General features: G+C 36.0%; 1 protein-coding gene across 4 annotated transcripts in view; it reads right to left on the bottom strand.

Moving 5' to 3' along the window:
- LOC120778051 (division abnormally delayed protein) overlaps positions 1-20,130 on the bottom strand; it is a 508,824-nt gene that overhangs the window by 170,639 nt on the left and 318,055 nt on the right. For all 4 annotated transcript variants that reach the window (XM_040109729.1, XM_040109728.1, XM_040109730.1 and 1 more), the window contains exon 3: positions 17,901-18,044. In XM_040109729.1, coding sequence (XP_039965663.1) covers positions 17,901-18,044 — 144 coding nt within the window. The remainder of the gene's footprint in view (positions 1-17,900; positions 18,045-20,130) is intronic.

Raw genomic sequence — 20,130 nt, 5'->3', positions numbered from 1 at the left:
AATTTTCAGTGAGGGAGCGTGTGTGTCTAAATATATGCACATAATTGTATTTGCTAATAAAGGTTAAAGAATATTGGATTAAGATAAAATTTGATGAATTTGGACGTGTTGATTTATGGCACTTTTAAGTTGCTAGCCAAGAGATTAATATGGTAGTGGCGTGCATATGATTATGATACAGATTAAGGTAGGACTACACAACGCTCTTTTTGATGCTCCGGGTCAAAATAACCGCAAAACGATGAACCAACCAATTGAGCTCAAGAGCATACATATGTATATGTACAAATATGTGTATATAAATATGTTTATTAAAATGCTTGCAGCAAAACTTTTCACTCAAGAGCTTCTAGCATAAGTGTGGCACCTTTGAACTCACCGGCTTTGTTGTGTGGCTTTTATTTAACTGATTTAAATTTTCTCTCAGCCGAAAGCAGAAATTTTTCAATTTTCCACAATAACATAACACTCTGGGAGCCACTTAAAATAATAGCAAATAAACAAGGCACAGAAGTGGGCGGCGCTGAAGAGAAATGTCAGTAATTCTTAAACCATTTTCAAGGCGATTTGTGTGTTCCGCCGGTGTAGGTGAGTGACACAGTGAGCCAGTGATGCTCAATTAAGAGAAAAAATTAAGGAGCACTTGACGAATTTTTATATAGGTTGACTATATATTATTTATAGCATGCACACTTGAGCCCTGAGGATGCCACAGAGAGTTTGGTCGGTGCAACATAATCGATTAAAGCCACGATTTGTGACCCTCCACATCTCGGAATTTCGTATAGTGGAAAGTTTAATGGCTTGGAATTTCCATGCAACTACTTGACTCCACGTTGCAAGTACGTTCATCTGCGCTTCGTATTGGTTGTGGCATGTTGTTGGCCGGCTTAGTAAAGTCGGTGAAGTAAGGCTTGTTGCTTAAGCTGCTTGAATGTGTTCCAACAAATGCAAAACATTTGTGCCACACACAGCTGCAAAGTGCTGTGCTCTGTTGTTACAGCTGCCACCAACAAATGTGGCAACAACACACGTTGCTCGGCAGCATTGTACATAAAATCTAATTGAATTGCTGAGAAATTTCACTACAACGGAGCAATTTCAATGGCAAGCATGAGGGCAATACAGCAAAGTGCCTGCCACAAACTGCTGCAAGCCAGCAAAACTACCAAATACCAAGTCGGTACTAAGTGCAAATGCCCCCTATGGAATTTCTGGGCAGACTATAAATGTAAATACCGAAACCAGTTTTCCAACACACACACACACATATACATATATCTACGTAAACAAGAATACCTTCAATTGCAATAAGAATATGGCAAGCAGAGTAATCCAAAATGCCACAGCGTCTAAGATGCGCAGCACATAGAGGTATGTAGGACCATGCTACAAAGCTGTCAAGCCACATCTTACCAAAAATAAGCGCATAAAAGCAAAAAGGTAATAAAAGCAGGAAAGGAGAAGGAGAGCAAAAAATTCAGTCTTCTGCCGCGTGGAGCTGTGAGTCTGGCGCTGCGCATCATGCATCTTGTGTGGCATACAACAAAAGCGCTGTGGCGGTTTGTAAAGTTCCTACGCCGGCTGCAACGAATTAGAATTCGTGTGAAACTCAACTCAACTTCATTATTCGCATTTCAATTTCATTTGGCCGTCATTATTGCAGCTTGGCTTTCGATTTCTTGTTCTACCATTTGCGTATGCTTTACTTTATATCTTCGCTTTTCAATGCAATTTCTCTGCACTCATTGTGTGCTTGATGGAATTTTTAGCCACAGCGTGTTTTCAGTTGAACAGTTGAAGCAGCACTTTGTGCCGGCTACAGAGCTCTGGAACTTCCGTGGTCTTTATTTGGTTTTCTTATGAACATTTTTTTGGTCCTGTTTTGATTTTGTTTATTTTCTCTCTTGTCTATCGCTATTTTGTTCTTTTTTATTTTCATTTGTTTTTGGTAATGCAACGTTAGTCATTCAACTGAAAACTCATACCCTTTAGCGCAGCTCTGGCCGTTGTTATAAACTTAGCTCATTTTGCTCGCTTCCTTTTGTTGATGTACGCGCCTCTTTGACTGCCAGTCGTATGTGTACGAAAATATTTTTCGATTCCCACGCTATAATGGCCGATTGGCGGCTGACTAACTGGCTGCTCAGTTCATAAATTATAAAGTATGAACAGTAAAACAAAATCGCTTGAAAACCCATCTACGGTTTTCACATTCTTCGGACATCTACAGTCGCTTGAGGATTCGAGGGTTACTATTCACTTTTACGCTTTGTTCTTCTTTAATTGAGTGATATTTGCAAGAAAAAAATATGTATGTATTTCTTAAAGCAGAGTTTCGAACCGCACGAATTTCCAAAATGTAGCCAAGTACCAAACCTCCATATTGGTAATAATCTCAGCGATATTGCAGGTTATGTTGGCACTTGGCTATTTTTATTCAGTATTGCTTGAATTTCATCATGGAAAGACTTACGACTGAACAACGTTTACAAATCGTACGCAAATTCGCTCGCTTCGCTTAATTTATGGTCAACATTATCGGCCTACTGAATTGACTATTTGTAACACCATCACCCTTCTTAAGAGTCAGCATTCATTTTTGAATAATATTGTACCGAATAGACCACTTCCAGCACGCAGTGAAAAAAATACAGCAGTTGTAGCTGAAAGTGTCCAGGAAGACCGTGTAGAGTCGGTTCGGCGCCGTTAGCAGCAAGTCAAACTGACGTATGGAAAGACTGTGCGCATTTTACGTCAATATTTTAAATTGAAAACTTACAAAATACAGCTTACGCTAGAACTGAAGTTGTCCCAAGGGACATCTCATCGCTCTAGAAAAATTCCAAAAAGATCCGTCGTTTTCGAGCCAAACCTTATTCGGCGATGAGGCTCATTTGTGTTTCAATAGGTAGTAAAATTGCCGTATTTGGGGCGAAGAGCAATCTGAAAAAAATTCAAGAGCCGCCATTTCATCCAGAAAAAACAATGGCTGGTGTGATTTGTGAGCCGGTGCAATCATCGGTCTATATTTCTTCAAAAATTATGCCAGCGGGAATGTAATCGTCAATTGCGACCGTTATCGCGCCATGATAATCGACTAGCTCGTGATCTGGGTGACATTTGATTTGACAATCTCGCTTCGATTCAAGCCTTGGAGCAAAGAAACACGCGTGTCATTCACCAGTTACCAGTCGAAATGCTTGAACGTGTCTTCGAAAATTGGACTTAACGGATAGACCATCTGAGACGTAGCCGCGGCCATCATTTGAAAGAGATAATGTTCAAAAAATTAATGTCAAAGAATTTTATTTCGAATGATAATAAATTGAATCTTTAAAAAGTAGGGAATCTTGAAATAGATCACCTTTTTGTTTTTCTATAACCAGCCAACAGTTAGAGAAAATAAATCTTAGATCTTTTTTGTGTCAAAAGAATTGTAACTCCAGCGTACGATTTATCGAAACAAAATCAGATTGCTTTGTAACCAAAACTACCATTACTTAAACACGTTGGTGTGAAAAGCAGTTTCATTACGTATTACTTATCTTCGTTACTGGCAGTTACTTTGAAGAATACTCTCTTAAACATATGCATATCCGTATGCTTTCTTACATCTATTTATACGTGACTACAACCGCACTTCCTCTTCTACCACGATTATATAGTCTACATATCATTGTCATGCCCTGTATTTTTCACTTTTATACTGAAATTAATTTTCAGAAAATTTCTTTTGTTTTCATTCTCATTCATTCAATTCATTTTAAAATTCGCACATTAATTTCTCTCTATTTGTTTGATATAACGAGAACTCTTTAGTTGGGTGTTTGTAATTCTCATCAGCACTGCCCATGAATTTCTTGGAAAGTTCATTTTATAAGCCAACCTCTCACCTCTTGCCAACCGCTTTACCCACCAGTAACACCGAGTATTACTAATGCGTATGTATGAGTTCAGCTCCGTTGTCCGGTTGTCGATTTGGTATTTCCTACAACTTTTTTTATTTTCTTGTATCTTTTTTTATTGCTTTCTTTGCCACCTTTCTTCTTCGGTAACCCTTCTTTCTGCAATTTTATCTAAGTCAATTCCTTATTTGAAAATCTCATAAAAATTCCACAAGTCAAAATAGACTTTCAGCACCGTGGCACAAACAGATAAAGCAGCAGCAATGCCATCCTTCCTCTTCTTCTTCTTCAACATTTAAAGAGCGCATAATAACCTGCGGCGATGCAAAACTCCCGCTTTCCGCCTTCGCAGGTCCAGTTGCCACAAGTTGTGATTGTCGTTAGCCAAGTTAAATAGTCGGCACTGACTTTTTGAGTGCACAAAAGCCTGGAGATACCATGCTTAGGCAGACAGAAGACTTTGTGCGAAGACTTTGTGGCATTGTTCGCAGCTGCAGGCGCTGTCCGCCGCTTGCAACACCCTGAGCTGGCCGTGAACCGCTGCAACTCAAAGTTGCTCTATGCTGCCGGTGGTTCCCGGCTCTTATTTTCTATTTTCTAAGTGAGTCTGCACGAATTTTATGGATGCAAATCAAGTTGAGCGAACATTTAAAATAGTAAAATTAATTGAATGCAAGTCATCGAACTGGCGTATGTTTTTGTTGCCACTGCTGGAGCTGTTGTGTGTGTGCTAGACCTTGAAACATATGTGCAGTTATGTGGCTTTATTTGCGGCAGAGAGTTTTCGAGCTTTAAGACATGCATTCGGTTCGTTGGTAATTAAGTTGCAATTAGACGGAGTAAAGAAGAAAAGTCTTCTATTCACTCCGTGTTTAACTGAGAATAAGAAAACTTAATTATTTTATTAATTTATGTGATATTTTATATACTTGAAGTTAATCAAATGTTACCAGAAAACGTACTGGAAATTCTTTTTCGATTATTAAAGTTATCCCTTCTGTTTAGCGAAATTTATTAAACGCTCTTTAGATTTACTGAGAGCACCAGGCCAGCTGCAAGTATTCATTACTATACATATATATGTACATTTCTTAGCATTATTAAGCATTGAATACTTTAGATTACTAAGCTTCCATTATGTATCATATGAAATTATTAAAAATATTCAAAAATGGACAACACTTTGTAGGAAATTTGGAGGAAAGGAGATTCTGAAATCAGTAGAACTTTTTCTTAAGAAAAATTAAAGAAAAGTGGAAGGTATTAAGCTTGTGGTAAAAATACACTTCTTGAACGGGAAATATAAATGAGCTATACACGAAGACAAAAATAATGAAGCTTTTCGTTTCAATCTACAAATTTTATTGGAAGGACATACAAATAACTAAGGGATGGCAAAGATTGCGTATTATCACTTACTATGTGGAGTCCCTTCGAAAGGAGGTACCATTGGCACTACGGTCGGTAAATTCAGTCTCCACGACGAAACATTCCCAAATGGGTTGAGGCTGATCGACTTCGCCGGGGCGAAATATGGTTATCTGTAGCACTAAATTCCAGCATAGAAAAATGTATCAAACTATCTGGCTGTCGCCGGATCGAGAAGCCACAAAACAGATAGTTCGTGTTGTGATAGACGGAAGACACGTCTCCAGTCTTTTAGACGTGCGAACGCTCCGAGGTTCTAACATCAACTCGACCACTAACTTCTTGCAGCCAAGATACGCACACGTCTCTGTGCAGCAAAAAACGCACGTCAACAAACACAAGGAAGGTTCGATGTCGAGAAGATGCAATCACGACAGACAGCAGAACGATTTTCTACTCGGCTTGTACCCCTGCTCTCTGACTCGGTATAAGGGAACTGTGGGACGGCATTTCAAGCTCCTTACGTAAAGCTGAAAATAAAACAATGCTAGAGTATTCTACGAAAAGATGCGGTTTCAATGCAAGAGCATATTATTGTAGAAAACCCAGAGGTGATCCAGTGACTTATGCCCAGAGCATACTAAAATTATGGAGGGAACATTTCTCCAGCATGCTGAATGGCAGTGAAAGCACAACACCAGGAGATGGTGAACCCGATTCCCCAATCGATGGCGATGGAGTGGACGTTCCATTGTCCTACCATGAGGAAGTTCAAATAGCAATTACCCGTCTGAAGAACAACAAAGCGGCGGGGACCGATAGACTGATGGCCGATCTATTCAAATATTGTCTTAGAAATATTTTATTTTAACTGAAGTAGACCTCATTAATAGTAAAATGCTCCATATTGCTTAAGAAATTTGGTACTCTCAAGAGGAATCCCTTAGGCGTTACAGTTTCTATCTACACAATTACTTTTGGTTAGAGACTTTTAAAATAAGAATAGATCGAATTAAATTAACTGATACTGATTTACTAATTATATAATACCAAGATTATATATATAGAGTATTAGCTTGAAATATTTGACCATCGTCTATATAAAGACTCTCAGTTTAATATAAAAAATTCATGATAATATAAACATATAGGCATTTATAATGATTACCCGTACACTACATTTGTTTACGAGTATTAGAAACCTTGCGGGATGCCATGGCTGCAGAAAAAATTACCCAAAATCCATGTTTATCAGCGTAAGCAACTTATTAAAAATTTAATAAGTGAACACTTGTCGTTGACACAGATACAAAAACAATCACAGCATTCACAAGGCTCACACAAATACATATACATCTGCATTGCTATGTATATATATACATATACATATTTATGTATGGACTTAGCGAAAGCGCACCGGCTGCCTGTTGTGCCCCATCAATTGCTGTACCAAATGTTACAATCATCATTTGCATATTTCGCATCTTTGTCCCAAATAGGATTACGACCAAACGAGAGGGTCTTTGAAGAGAGAGTGTATGAGGTTAAGTCGAATATAATTTTCGTGTTCTAGTTTCAGAATGTTGTGTGTGAGAAGTTTTAAGTTCATTGTTAAATAAGCAACCACGCCCGGGACGGCTATAAACATAAACTGATGATCAACACGTTTAAAGAAATTGCTGCTTGAGGATCGGCGATTTAGTCAGAGATCTTACTGGTATTGTTGGAATATCAGAAGGATCAGTGAAAACCATTTTGAAAAAAACATTTGGGCATAAGAAAAGTGAAAGCGCGATTGGTTTCAAAATCATTACATTTTTTCCAAAAATAGCATCCCGTTAACGTCTGCGAAATAATGCTTTCCGACCAGATGTCAAGAAACGTTTTATTACTGGCGATAAGTCTTGGATCAATGCTTACGACCCGGAAACAGACAATCAATCGGTCGATCATTGCGGCAAAGGTGAGCCGAAGCCGCTATCCCGGTGAGTTGAGCGTGCGATTTCTGGCTATTCCCCGCTCCGGGGAGTCAATTGAAGACATTAAACGCACATTGAAGGCTTTTCCAGAATGACTTTAACAACTGTTTCGAGTATTGAAAAAAACGTTGTCCCAAATGTATTGGGGCCAAGCCGATTACTTTGAGGACGACAACATAGATTTCGAAGAATAAATTAAGAATTTTAAAATAGTAAATAAAGTCTAACTGGTTTTTCTCATAGTAGTATTAAGTACAGGAAAACAAACATAAGCTATAATTGTAATTTATGAGTCTTTGAAACGTTTTTGTGCCTTAAGGCTGATTAGCAAAAAAGGAGGCCCCAGGCTGTCAGAAGACTTCTTTAGTATATTCGGAAACTTGACATTGCCTGCTTGAGATCCAAGAGGATCAGAGACACTTTATAACGAATTAAATTATTATTTGAGGCTTAATCTACTTGTCTTGACCAAGCTTGTAAAATAGTTAACTTATTTATTAAATTTTATTTAAGGCATATACATTATTTTAAATAAGTAAAAATCATAAAAATGTCACTTATTCTAACTATTTTATTTTATGAGTAAAATGTAAGAAAATTACACTAATATTTTCCACACAACTGAGGCACCTTAGGAAATTCAAATGCTAATTCAAATGAATGAACGGCGAGTGGACGTCATGGCGTATACGTAACATCCGCACAGAATAAATTGAAGCGCAGCATGCTGTCGGGATAACAACTGCGCACCAAAAGAAGAACAATAACAAAAAGAGCAACAATAATAATGAAACTCGAAAAAGTGCAACACAAACAACAACCAAAGCTATAATTACACAAACATCAGCAACTATAACGCAGACAACTGCGCATTAGCACAACACAAGCGAAAATAAAAACTACAACAAACAACACTAAAAGCATTCATAACGCATGCAAATGTAAATTTGTATTAAACTCAAGCAGGAAATTGCACATTTCATACATTTAATGCTAATATTTTTGCATATTTCAAGTTTCAGTGGAAAGCGAGTGCGCGAGGATTTTCATTACGCCCACATGGCGATGCCAATGCAAAAAGCTTAAATTATGCATAACGGTAAGTGAAGTTGCTTTTTATTATTCGGCGCGCTTACTACTCGACTTTTTCACGGATTAAAAACTGCCGTTGCACACACATGCTCTCATACAAGCGCTGTAAGCAGCCACTGCCTTGGTACAAAGTGTTTCCGGTTCTGCTTTGTTTACATTTGTGTTTTACATCATTTTTGTACGCACGCTTTGTAATGATTATTATTATGCTTGTAAGCTTCGAAATACAAACACACGCACACATGTGTATTTTATGTGTTGTGGCTCGCTCAAAACACTGGTTTTAGTTTTGGAGCACGTTTCAGCGCTTAAGCGGAAGGCAATATTTGCAAAAGTTTTTCACGCTTTTCCCGCTGCGTTTTGTGCGCTTTGACCTTAAAGTGCGTTAGTGTTGCAATGAGTGTTGTTGCGAAAGTCTTTGTTTGTTTCATATGGAGTTTAACAAAGCTAATACTTCACACACATACACACATATAGACATGTATGCGAAAAACGCGCTGCATAAACGAAATGCTTTTTACTACATTATTTGATTACCCAAATGGGCGTGTGGCAGCATTGTGTATGCAACTTTGACTTTGCCATACATTGTTGCACGTTTTATGAGCTATTGTTGTGGAGTACTATGCATCGTACTCCGCTTGCACTTAGTTAGCATTTTTGCCCAGAATCGAAAAATTTTTTATGACTACACACGACTTATAGCCAACAACATATGTATATATGCATATTAGAGTGATTCAAAAAAAATAAATTTTTTTTCTTTTGGTACTCGGAAAAATAGGTTCTTAGACATCTCTAAGAAAGCCTCTCCAAAAATCTATTCATAACAATTTTTTTTTTCATTGAGTTATAAAATTCATAAGAAATAAAAAATTTTCCGAAAAATAATCAAACTTTAACTGTTAATATCTTTTAAACGTTTGGGTTTACGAAGAAATCATAATAGACCTTTTTTGTAGAGCATTCAATTTCCTACAAAATCTAAGGAACAAAATATTTTTTCAAGTAGTTGGAAGCGAGATATAATTTTTCTATCTGATAATAAGAAAAAATAGAAAACTGTATGTAGGAGGACCTTCCCGTTACAATTAAAAACTCATGTTTGGAGAGGCTTTCTTAGAGGTATCTAGGAACCTATTTTTCCGAGTACCAAACGAAAAATTTTTTTTTTTTTTGAATCACTCTAATGCATATGTCAGTAAAAGCCCTGCAGGAAAAAAAGGGTTTTAAAAAAACTTGTGCCAAACCAATATTATTATGGCAATTCACCTTTTGGTCAGCATAATCGGCCTAGTGAGCGTACTTTTCGCAACACCATCTCCCATTTTGAGACCCAGCATTCGTTGTTGGATAATATTCGACCGAAAAGACCACGTCCAGCACGCAGTGAAGAAATATGGCAGTGTAGCATAATTTTAATTTTTTGTGCTCTACTTAAAATCAGTATCGACTAAGGTTGATGTCTAGTGATTTTCACAGCAAATATTTGAAGGAAGAGCTGGCTGTAGAGGCCACTAGGAGTGGCTTCAGTGAATCACAGATGTAAGAGTGTGATTGAGGATATGAGTCAACTTTTGGTTGCTCGGCAGAGGATTTCTTGCTTGGTTAGCTTACCTAACTTTTACACTGCATCTAATTTACAAATTGCTGCCTACATTTCGGCGTGGAGTAATACTGACTTCAAAAGCAAAACAATCAGGGTAGCACTAGTGTAACTACTGTACATTTCTATTGGGAAAAAGAAAAGAAAATTCTTGTGTGTGTGGCAAAATGCGTAGAAGTACAAATTATCTAAACTATTTTCACAAACTGGCACTAGCTGGTGGCAAACAAAAGCTTGCTGGACAATTCGCATGTGTGACCCGAGATAACATGGTGTGTCAGTTGGCTACCTCTTATTGTCACTACACAACATTGCACTCGAACTAATATCTTTTATGTCTGCATATGTTTTTAAAATATTCCTAAGCCTTACAGGGCCACATATATACACACAGTCGTTTGTTGGATTTTTATGGCCAACATTTGGTTCGGAATTGCATTTTGTATACAATTGTAGCTAAACAAATATTTTAGAAATGGTTGCAGGCACTTTGAAATGGATTTTTTTCGTCAGTGTGAAAACAATAAATATAAATCACAAATGCATGTGTTTGCTAGGCTAGAAGTGGTGGCACCGGGGCAAAGGTTTAGTGCTAAACCTATACTTTTTTCGAAAAAAAAAGAACAAAAATGCTTACTGCTAAAGGGAACAGTTGTTGGCATTCCCACGTGACTGTTGCAAATTGCCTTAAATCTGAAAGAAAATGGAAAAGCTTGTGTAGTAGCTTGTGTCAAAATTTGCACTTTTTTCGCTCTGGTCTGTGGCCTTTTGTCAAAACAAAGATTATTGTATTAAAGATTTTTTAAACCTTAGTGTGAATGAAGTTTTCACTTAACTTAAATAAACTCCAAGAAATTCAGTCTCGTGCTAGTTTCTAAACTATTAATACTTATTATAATCAGATTTCTATTGGATATACTTTGAAATTATTGAATTTTTTTCTTTTAACCACTCCTAAGAATTCAGAAATACATATTTCATTTACTACAAATTTGATAACCTTTGTTTTATATTATGCCGAAATTATTTCTTAGACCAATTTTTATTCTTTTTGAAGCACTCAATTTATGAAACTAGCTATTAAAGTACCCAGTAATTGCAATGCTACCAAATTCATGAATGCCTACCTAGAACTCCCTGGTTCCCACAAAAATTGTTAATTTTCTATAGCGTTATTATTTCTATATACAGGTTTTATAATGATTCTCATGTTCTTTCAAGTTTTCAAAAAACAATTGATTTAATGCAAGATTCTTCTAAATTACACAACTTTTTTCTTCCTTGAACATTAAAAAAAAAACAAGTAACGCTACACTCTGAATTTGCCCATCTTTCATCCAGTTATTTCCAAAACACCCCATACTATTCAAATTCCAGGTTGTCAAGTGACTGATTCCGAAATTAACTAATATTATTTTTAGTATTTCTATAAATGTATTACAACTACATTTTTGGAACTTTGAGCTCCGAGTGTGTGGAAATTTCGCGAACTATAAAATCTTATTTGGAGTTGTCGAACCACAACGATTTTTATCAAATTTATGTACCTTTTTCGGACTCACTCCGAAAGTTTTATAATCTTTGTTTTTAAATTCAAATAAAACTTTAAGCGGATCAACTCCAAACTTTGATATCGCCCAGGTTGTCAAGTGACTGATTCCGAAATATTTTCGGCAGTTTGAACTCTGAATGTTTTTTTACATTATTTTCGAAATTTTGAGAACTATAAAATCTTATTTGGTAACTGATATGGAGTTGTTGAATCACTACAGTTTTTATCAAATATAAATTTATGAACCTTTTTTGGACTCACTCCGAAATTTTTATAATCTTTAATTTTCATTTCAAATGCTGGATCAACTACAAACTTTGATATCGCTCAGGTTGTCAAGTGACTGACTCCGAAATATTTTCGGAACATTGAACTCCGAACGTTTCTTTACTTTATTTCATAAGTTTTTATCAAATCGACATTTATGAACCTTTTTCGGACTCACTCCGAAATATTTATACACTTTTTTAATCTATTACAAGTTTTTGGTTAAAACAAAAACCTTTGCTTTTACTTCCACACAGCTAGTATAACTATTTGTTCTTAATTTTACTCCTAATGGACAATTTGGGAATTTTACCACTAACCTTTTCATCGTATTTCCAAATATGCTGACCTCTATTAAATTGGTTTTCATATCAAAGGTTATAAGCCCCAATTTCGGGGCTTACTCCGAAATTGTAAAATTTTGTAGTTCTGTGCTTAAAATCTTTTTCGATTTACTTTAAATTAGTCAAAACAGTAGTATGTATATACATTGCCTTTTGAATAGTAAAAAACTACAGATATTTTTAAAGTTTTCGGACATATTAGTCAGATATTTTCTTTCGAAATCGTTACAAAATATAGGAATTGTTGAATATTTCATAGCATTTGTTAAATTGTATCTTTATATTTATTCGATGTATTTTCGGACTAACTCCGAAAATAAAAATTCGGAATTTTCATTTCATTAAATGCATTTTAAGAGCAATAACTAATAAGTAACTGTAAAATTTAAGTTTTTCAGAAAATTGCCATGTACACTGCCATCACGCCAAAAGTGTCCACTTCATCAGTGGATGACTGCAAGGAAGATGCGATAAACTCTGATTTTATGAATTCAGAGAATTGATTTCAGTAAAACAATATTAACAAATTTCTATACATATACATATGTATGTATGTGCATTATAACTGCTATGGTTCCACAGAACTTCTCCAAAGCTGTGTTTATAATTACTGCAGCTCCCTTACACTAATATATTTAATGCTATTCTATAAAAAGAAAAAAATAACTCATCCCCCATTCCTTTGCGCCTGCAGCGTTTGTCTACTTTGGTTCTATAAAGCAACTGAAATCTCGATTTTTGTTCATAAACGAAATTGAATCATAATTGCTGTTTATCTAAGAAATAAATCCGATTTCAAATGCCATTATTGAAAGCGACAACAACTGCTCGACAACAATATGCAATTTATAATATGCATAATGAATACAGAATGGAAAATAAATGAGTAATGATACGAGTAGTTTTGAAAACAAAAAGTGAAATATTTCGTTGAATTGAAGAAGAAGGCGACGCCTACGCTGAGCACATTTCATAGGAAGAAGTCAACTATTTGGTGAGGAGGTGGTTGACAATTTGTATAAAATATGAACATGGATGAATGTATGTAAATATGCCTTTGTATATATGTACCCATGTGTGTGTGTAGTCGCTTGAAGCATCAATCAGATTTCAATTCAATGATGATCACATTAATTAATTTATTTTAGAATGACATCATGCGCTCATGTTTGTTTACGATTACAATTGAAGCATTAACGATTCCACTGCTAATTTAATAGTATTAGTGCATGTGTGTGTGTGTGTGTGTGTCATCCTTCAAATTGAAAATAAAATACAATTACTGAAAATAGCAAAGCCATGAAATTAATAACATTAAATAGCAACAGTAGGCAGTCGAGTCAAAGATTTCATTGTCATTTAAGTGCGTGGCGCCATAAGCACAATAGAAGACTTAACTGGGGAGTCTTAATAGGGGCTTAGGAACATTTGTGTGCAAATGTAGGAATGCTTTTAAACAGTGGCGTAGAAAAAACCTGCATTTTTTGAAGAGATGTAAAAACATGATGTGCTTTTAGGACAAAAGCTGGGGGTGATTGCATAAAAAAAAGAATCAACTTGGGAAATAACGAACACTCTAATGTACATATATATTCCGGAAATTCGGCATTTTTAGTCCTACTTAAGTTCATTTGCAGTTTCTATAACAACTTTGTGAGTCTCTGAAAGTGTAAACACAATGGCTACGACAGACTGCAAACTACATCTGTCAAATATTATATTCTTATGGGCAGTGTTATTTTGACAGCTGCACAACTACACGACTGCAGGCCGACAGTTGTCGTTCTCGCTAACTTCAATTTGCTCCTATTTTTGCCAACGACAGTAGGACGACAGTAGAGTTGACAGTAGAATGGAAGATAGAAAGAGGAGGTAGAGTGGTGATGCCACTAATATGTAAAATGTAAAATTATTCACAGCTCTAACAAACTTGATGCTATTTTACAAATAAAAGCATAAAATAGCTATATTATAGCTCTATTATATCATTTGTAATAACAAGTGATAATTTAAAAGCAAAAATATTTACCTATTTACTTATTTTTTGAATAAAAATTTCACTTTGAACAAAATATTAAAATTTCATTGAAGTGAAAGGTATTAGTATGGCCACAACGAAATTGTGTACATGCAAAATGGACAACTGCGTTGTTTTGTGTACATGCCGGCCATTGTGTTGTTGTTGCTTCTCAAAATGTACATGTAGTAAGATGAACAACGACGTTTTCAGTTCACTGTCGTGCCGCTGCAGTCTGTCGTAGCCATTGTGTTTACACTTTGACTTGAAAATAAGTCGAAGATATTTTCTCTTTCGTAATAATAAACAGTAAACAAATAAAAACTAACCAAAAAGGAATAATGCACGAACATAGTTTATATTTATGCATGTGTGTACACATCAAAATATAAATATACTTTAATAGTGCAGACATTAATTGAAGTATGTATTATGTTTCTTAAAACTCACATCACAGCTTATAATTCGAAGCATTTTTCTTTTTCTACGGACAAAGCCTGTTACAAATGGCTACAATGCTAATGAGCATTGCAAAAAATGTTAACAAAAAAAAAAAATAAAAAATGAAAATACATCATCGAATGAAGGTGGTGTAGATTTCTGTTTACTTCACCACAAAATAAGAGATGGAAAAAATTGCAACATAAATATCGAGAACGACATGAATTCCTAACATTTCAGCTAGTCAAAAGCCAAAACAATAAACATTATGAAATATACTTTCAGTCGTTCGTGGAAATAGAAAAACCGTCCTATTTATTCCAACATAAGAATGTACGACAAATTTATTTTCATCGATATTCATAATTATGGAATATACTACTATGAGCAAAAAATAGTAAGACTTTGTTCATAATTTTAAAATTCGTAATTTAAAAATATGGTCGGACGAAAGCATGCGCGACGATTGGAATTTAAGTGTGCTCTACCCAATCCACAAAAAGGGAGACCCCACAATCTACGCCAACTACCGTGGGATAAGTCTCCTAAACATCGCATATAAAGTCTTAGCAAGTGTAGTATGTGAAAGACTGAAGCCCACCGTCAAAAAACTGATTGGTCTTTTATTATTGTGGCTTTAGACCTAGAAAATCTACAATCGACCAGATATTCATCATACGCCAAATCTTGGAAAAGACACGGGAAAAGATAACCGACAATAACCACCTCTTCGTCAATTTTAAAGCTGCTTTTAACAGCATGAAAAGGAGCTGCCTTTATGCCGCGATAGCTGAATTTTTATCCCCTCCAAAATAATACGGCTGTGTAAACTGACACTTAGTAATATCAAAAGCTCTGTCCGGATCGAGAAGGATCTCCCCAAGCCGTTCGATACCAAACGAGGTTTCAGACAAGACGACCCCTTTTCGTGCGACTTCTTCTTCATTCTGCGGCTTGATCAGGTACAATCTTCTATAAGAATGTGTAGCTGCTGGCGCTGATTATATTGATATCATTGGTTTCAGCAGGACTTCTTTGACATCACATTTCATAAAATGGGATATTATTTTGATAGAGATAGCTCTTTCGGTACCAAATGAATGGAGAAGTATGCTAACAAAACGAGTTGTTCTGAAGTCTTACCATGTGTCGTTACAACGGGTAATCCAAGTAAAGGTACTTTTTTCAATAGCCTGTTTAGACAGATGACGTTTGATTCAAGTCATGCTGTCATGCTATTTTTGTTCAATATTGCTTGGCATTTCATAATGGAAAGACTTACGCCTGAACAACGTTTACAAATTGTTCAACTTTATTACGAAAATTCACATTCTGTAAAGAATGAGCGTTCTATTCGCAACACCAGCACCTATCTTGGATAATATTAGATAGAATAGGTCCAGTACGCAGGCGTAGCTGAGAGTGTACATGCAGGCCGTGGAGAGTCAATTCGGCGGCGTTCGCAGCAATTCGGACTGACGTATGGAACGACTTGTCGCGTTTTTCGTCGAGATCTTAAATTGAAAATGTACAAAATACAGCTTGTGCGAAAACTGAAGCCGCTCGATCAACCCAAACAACATTGCTTCGCTCTATGGGTTCTTGAAAAGTTCCATGACGATCCGACGTTTTCGAGCCGATCCTTGTCCAGTGATGAGGCCCATTTGTGGCTCAATGGTACGCAAAAAAGCAAAGTTGTCGCATTTGCTGCCCTTTCCTCTAGAAGAAAAGACGGTTTGGTGTAGCCGGTGGAATCATCGGTCAATATTTCAACAAACATGTTGAACTGCACTCAACGGATGGCCAGCCTAAGACCTAGCCGCGGCCAACATTTGAAAGAGATAATCTTCAAAAATAAATGCCAAAAAATGTTCTTTCGGATGATAATAAACATTACACATTAAATTATAAGTTTCTGTGTTTTTCTATAAAAAAATAGGGAATCTCGCAATGGATCACCCTTAAAAGTTCGTTCAAATCTTCCGCAAATATGATTAAAATTCGCCAGTTCATAAGTAAATCATTTCTCAATCACAAAACTCATTTCAAAGCTGCTTTTAAGACCCCTTTATGGCCGGCCAGCGCAAGACCAAAATTGTTTATGAAATTGTTGCCTTTATAAATTTCAGTATGTATACATATGTATCTGGGTGTATACAACCACAATGTGTGTGTGCATTTACATATTTTCAGATTAAATGCTAATGGCTATGATAATTCGGCCAAAATGTCATAAATATATGCGTCGAAGAGAGCGTTAACATGCCAATTCATCAAAACAATTGCTAGCAAATGCACAAGACATACATACACATACATGTATATGTATGTTTTATGCGTGCATGTACCTGCTCGTTTTATTATTCAAATCACAGCGCAGACGAAACGTTGCATTTCTCTTCATAAATTCTTTTTAGTTGTAAAATAAAATGCTAATGCTTACGTTTCGGCAATGTTGTTATTGTTATGTATTGTTGTAATACGAGTATACAAGTATGTATGTATGCATTTATGAAGTGATTTAAAATTTTTGCAAACGTTTTATTCGCCAAAAATTTTCAGCACAACGAAATTAGCATAATTATTTGAATTTACATGGCGTGTGCGTTCATTGAATAATTTTTTTTATGAATTGTTTCTTTTTGCTGTTTTTTGCGAATCTTGCATTATGAGCTTTGAAGCGGGCGTAACGGCGTGCTGCTACAGTGCTCGCGAATATACCGAAAAGGAAGTCATAATTTTGCGTTTCGTTGGCATTGACTGAAATGATTTATTGCAAAGAATTTCGCGCTGAGAATTTGCATGAAACGAAAAATAATAACAAAATAACTGACGGATTTCTCTACTCCTCTTTCCGCGCTTTCTATTCAGTTATTTTCTATTTCGATTTTTAATGAAGAGTTTTCGAAAAATGGAATAAAGCTTTTACAGCAATAATTATAAGTATATTTTGATATATTGACAAAATTTATTTGAAATTTCAAATATAATATAAAATATAATATTTATATATACAAAATTTTATTATAATATTAACTCAACTTTTTCCATAATTTGATAAAATAATTTTTTATAAATAAATTAAAATTCGGATACTATTGACTATCGGTCTCTCACAATAAAACATGTTATATATTTGTAAAAAGTAATAGTTTTCAAAAATATTTAACATGGAAATCCGATTCTCTTGTACTTTGTTATAAAATCTCTTCTTAGTATTTCAAATTAAAAAAAAAAATGTTTGTAAAAAGTTCAATTTCCGAAAAAAGTTTCATTTCAAATATTAATATATGTATATATTTTCTGATATTTCAATTTGCACTTACTTTGAAATAGATTCGCCGTAGATTCGAGTATGCCGCGCAGACTATTGGTGTGATGATGCAACAGACGTTCAAATTCTCCGGTGGACTTCTTTCTCAGCTCCAATTCGGTTGCATTCGTACAGCAGTGCCCACCACAAATGGCACCTGAAAGAGTAGATAGAGATAATAAATATTTAGAATAAATTCTTTATATGGAGGCATTTCATGTCTAATAAATATGTACAAGGTGCGCTCCAAAGTAAACAGGACTTAAAAAAACAGAAAAAATGGTTTTCCCGGCAAAATCAATTTATTTTATTCAAAATGGTATCCTTCTGCTTCAATACAGCTTTTTGTACGGTCCAAAAACATGTCGAACGAGTGTTTTAGCTCGTTGGCCGGTATGGCCGCCAGTATGACGGTGCAAGCCTATTGAATGGCCTCTACGTCTGCATAACGCTTTCCTTTCATGGCCAAATGCATTTTTCTGAAAATGAAGAAGTCGCACGGTACCATATCAGGAGAATACGGGGAGTGATTAATGTTTAAAATGTGATTTTTGGTCAAATAATCGGTCAAAAGCGTCGAGCGATGATTCTGATTCTGAGCAATTTTTGGTCGTCAGTCAATTTGTAGGGAACAAACCGCGCACACACCTTTCGTAATGTTAGGTCAAAATGCGATAAATCGATGTTTTGGAAATGTTCAATTCCATTTCCATGAATTTCAATGACGATTTCGGCGGATTTTTGAAGAATTCACGCACATTTTCGACGGTATTTTCAGTGATCACGGATTTTGATTGGCCCACATGTTGATCGTCATTTATGTCCTCACGACCACTTTGAAAACGTTGAAACCACTCGTGCACTCTGCTACTGGTTAGGCAATCATCGCCATAAACTTGTTTCATGAACATGTTTGTACATTAGTACAAATACGAGTACACTCCTCCACTTTGGCGTATCACCTTAATAGTATGATCTTGTCTTCATACGATGGAAAAGAGAGTTACTCTTCAACTGAAGGTATCCATCGCCCAAAAATTTTTTTGAGTTAAAGCATTTTCGTAAAGCTCGTCAAATTATGATTTCTAGAAGTTTAACCAAATTTTGAGAACCTCAAATATTTCGAGAGATTTCAGTAATATCCCAGGCAGAATATGAGCTTTTGACCCACGGTTACAGTGATGATTTCTAGAACCTATTTTCGAAATTTTTATGTAGTTTAAGCCTTATCTCACAGTGAGTTTTTCAGTTGCAGACTACAACTATAGAGAAATTGAAACATTACTAAAGCTTTAGAGAATATGAGGAATACTTAGATTTTGAATCTATACATAACCAGTACCATACAATAACTTTCAGACACACGCAGCTTTTCACACCCCACAATTTTTTACAGTGAATGGTGAATAGTATAGGAATTTCGTGATTTAAGTAAAAACGAGAAGAGTAGCTGACAAAGTGAATTGTTTCGTGCCTCAACAGCGTCCAGAAGGTTTCCAGCTGTGCTTCATAGAACAAAACAATTTAGACTAACGTCAGCAGCACACTAAACTATTAGAAGAATAAAGCAACAACTATATGTAGCCTCCATTACTGTTCACACTCCACTGATGCGTGCCGGTAAGCTTTGGAGCTTTGCGAACAAAAACGGAAGCGGGCGGAGATGCAATCATTTCTGCGCAAATTGAAAAATTCAGTAAATGTGGATACACGCACACATCTAAATAAAAGCAGAGAGTGTTAAACGCAAAACCTCGGCGGAAAAAAAAGAGAAGTGTGAAATTGGAAAAGTGTCTGCAGCCGCTTGGCGCCAATCGGTGTCAAGGTGCGTTTATGCGACTGTACCGGGAATGTGTGTGGGCGGCGGTGTTTCTAATTTTTCTAGCAACAAATGTGATTCAGTTTGTCTCCGCGACACGACGCATCTGGCGCCACTTTGCCTGCATTGCTTTTACATAACTTTGTTTTATCTGCTTTGCATCGTTCTCTGTTTTCGGAACATTTCCAAATGTCACTGCAATATGTCGCACACATGAGCCCTGAGAGGGCGTCATTATTTTGGTCGATGCGAAGTAAAAAAATTGAACAGACACTTGGTGCTTTACTTGTATGGCAGCTAACTGCAAGTACAACAACAGTTATCCAAATAAAGCCACAAATACTGGAGGGTCCTTTGTAAGATTTGCATGATTTGCTCAAAAAGTGTCTCTGCATACAAAACTACGTGCACTCGAGGACGACCA

This window comes from Bactrocera tryoni, chromosome 5 (genome assembly GCF_016617805.1).
Source record: "Bactrocera tryoni isolate S06 chromosome 5, CSIRO_BtryS06_freeze2, whole genome shotgun sequence".
NCBI lineage: Eukaryota > Metazoa > Arthropoda > Insecta > Diptera > Tephritidae > Bactrocera > Bactrocera tryoni.
Note: the sequence above shows the minus strand (reverse complement) of the source record. Positions and strands in the feature narration are given on the sequence as shown.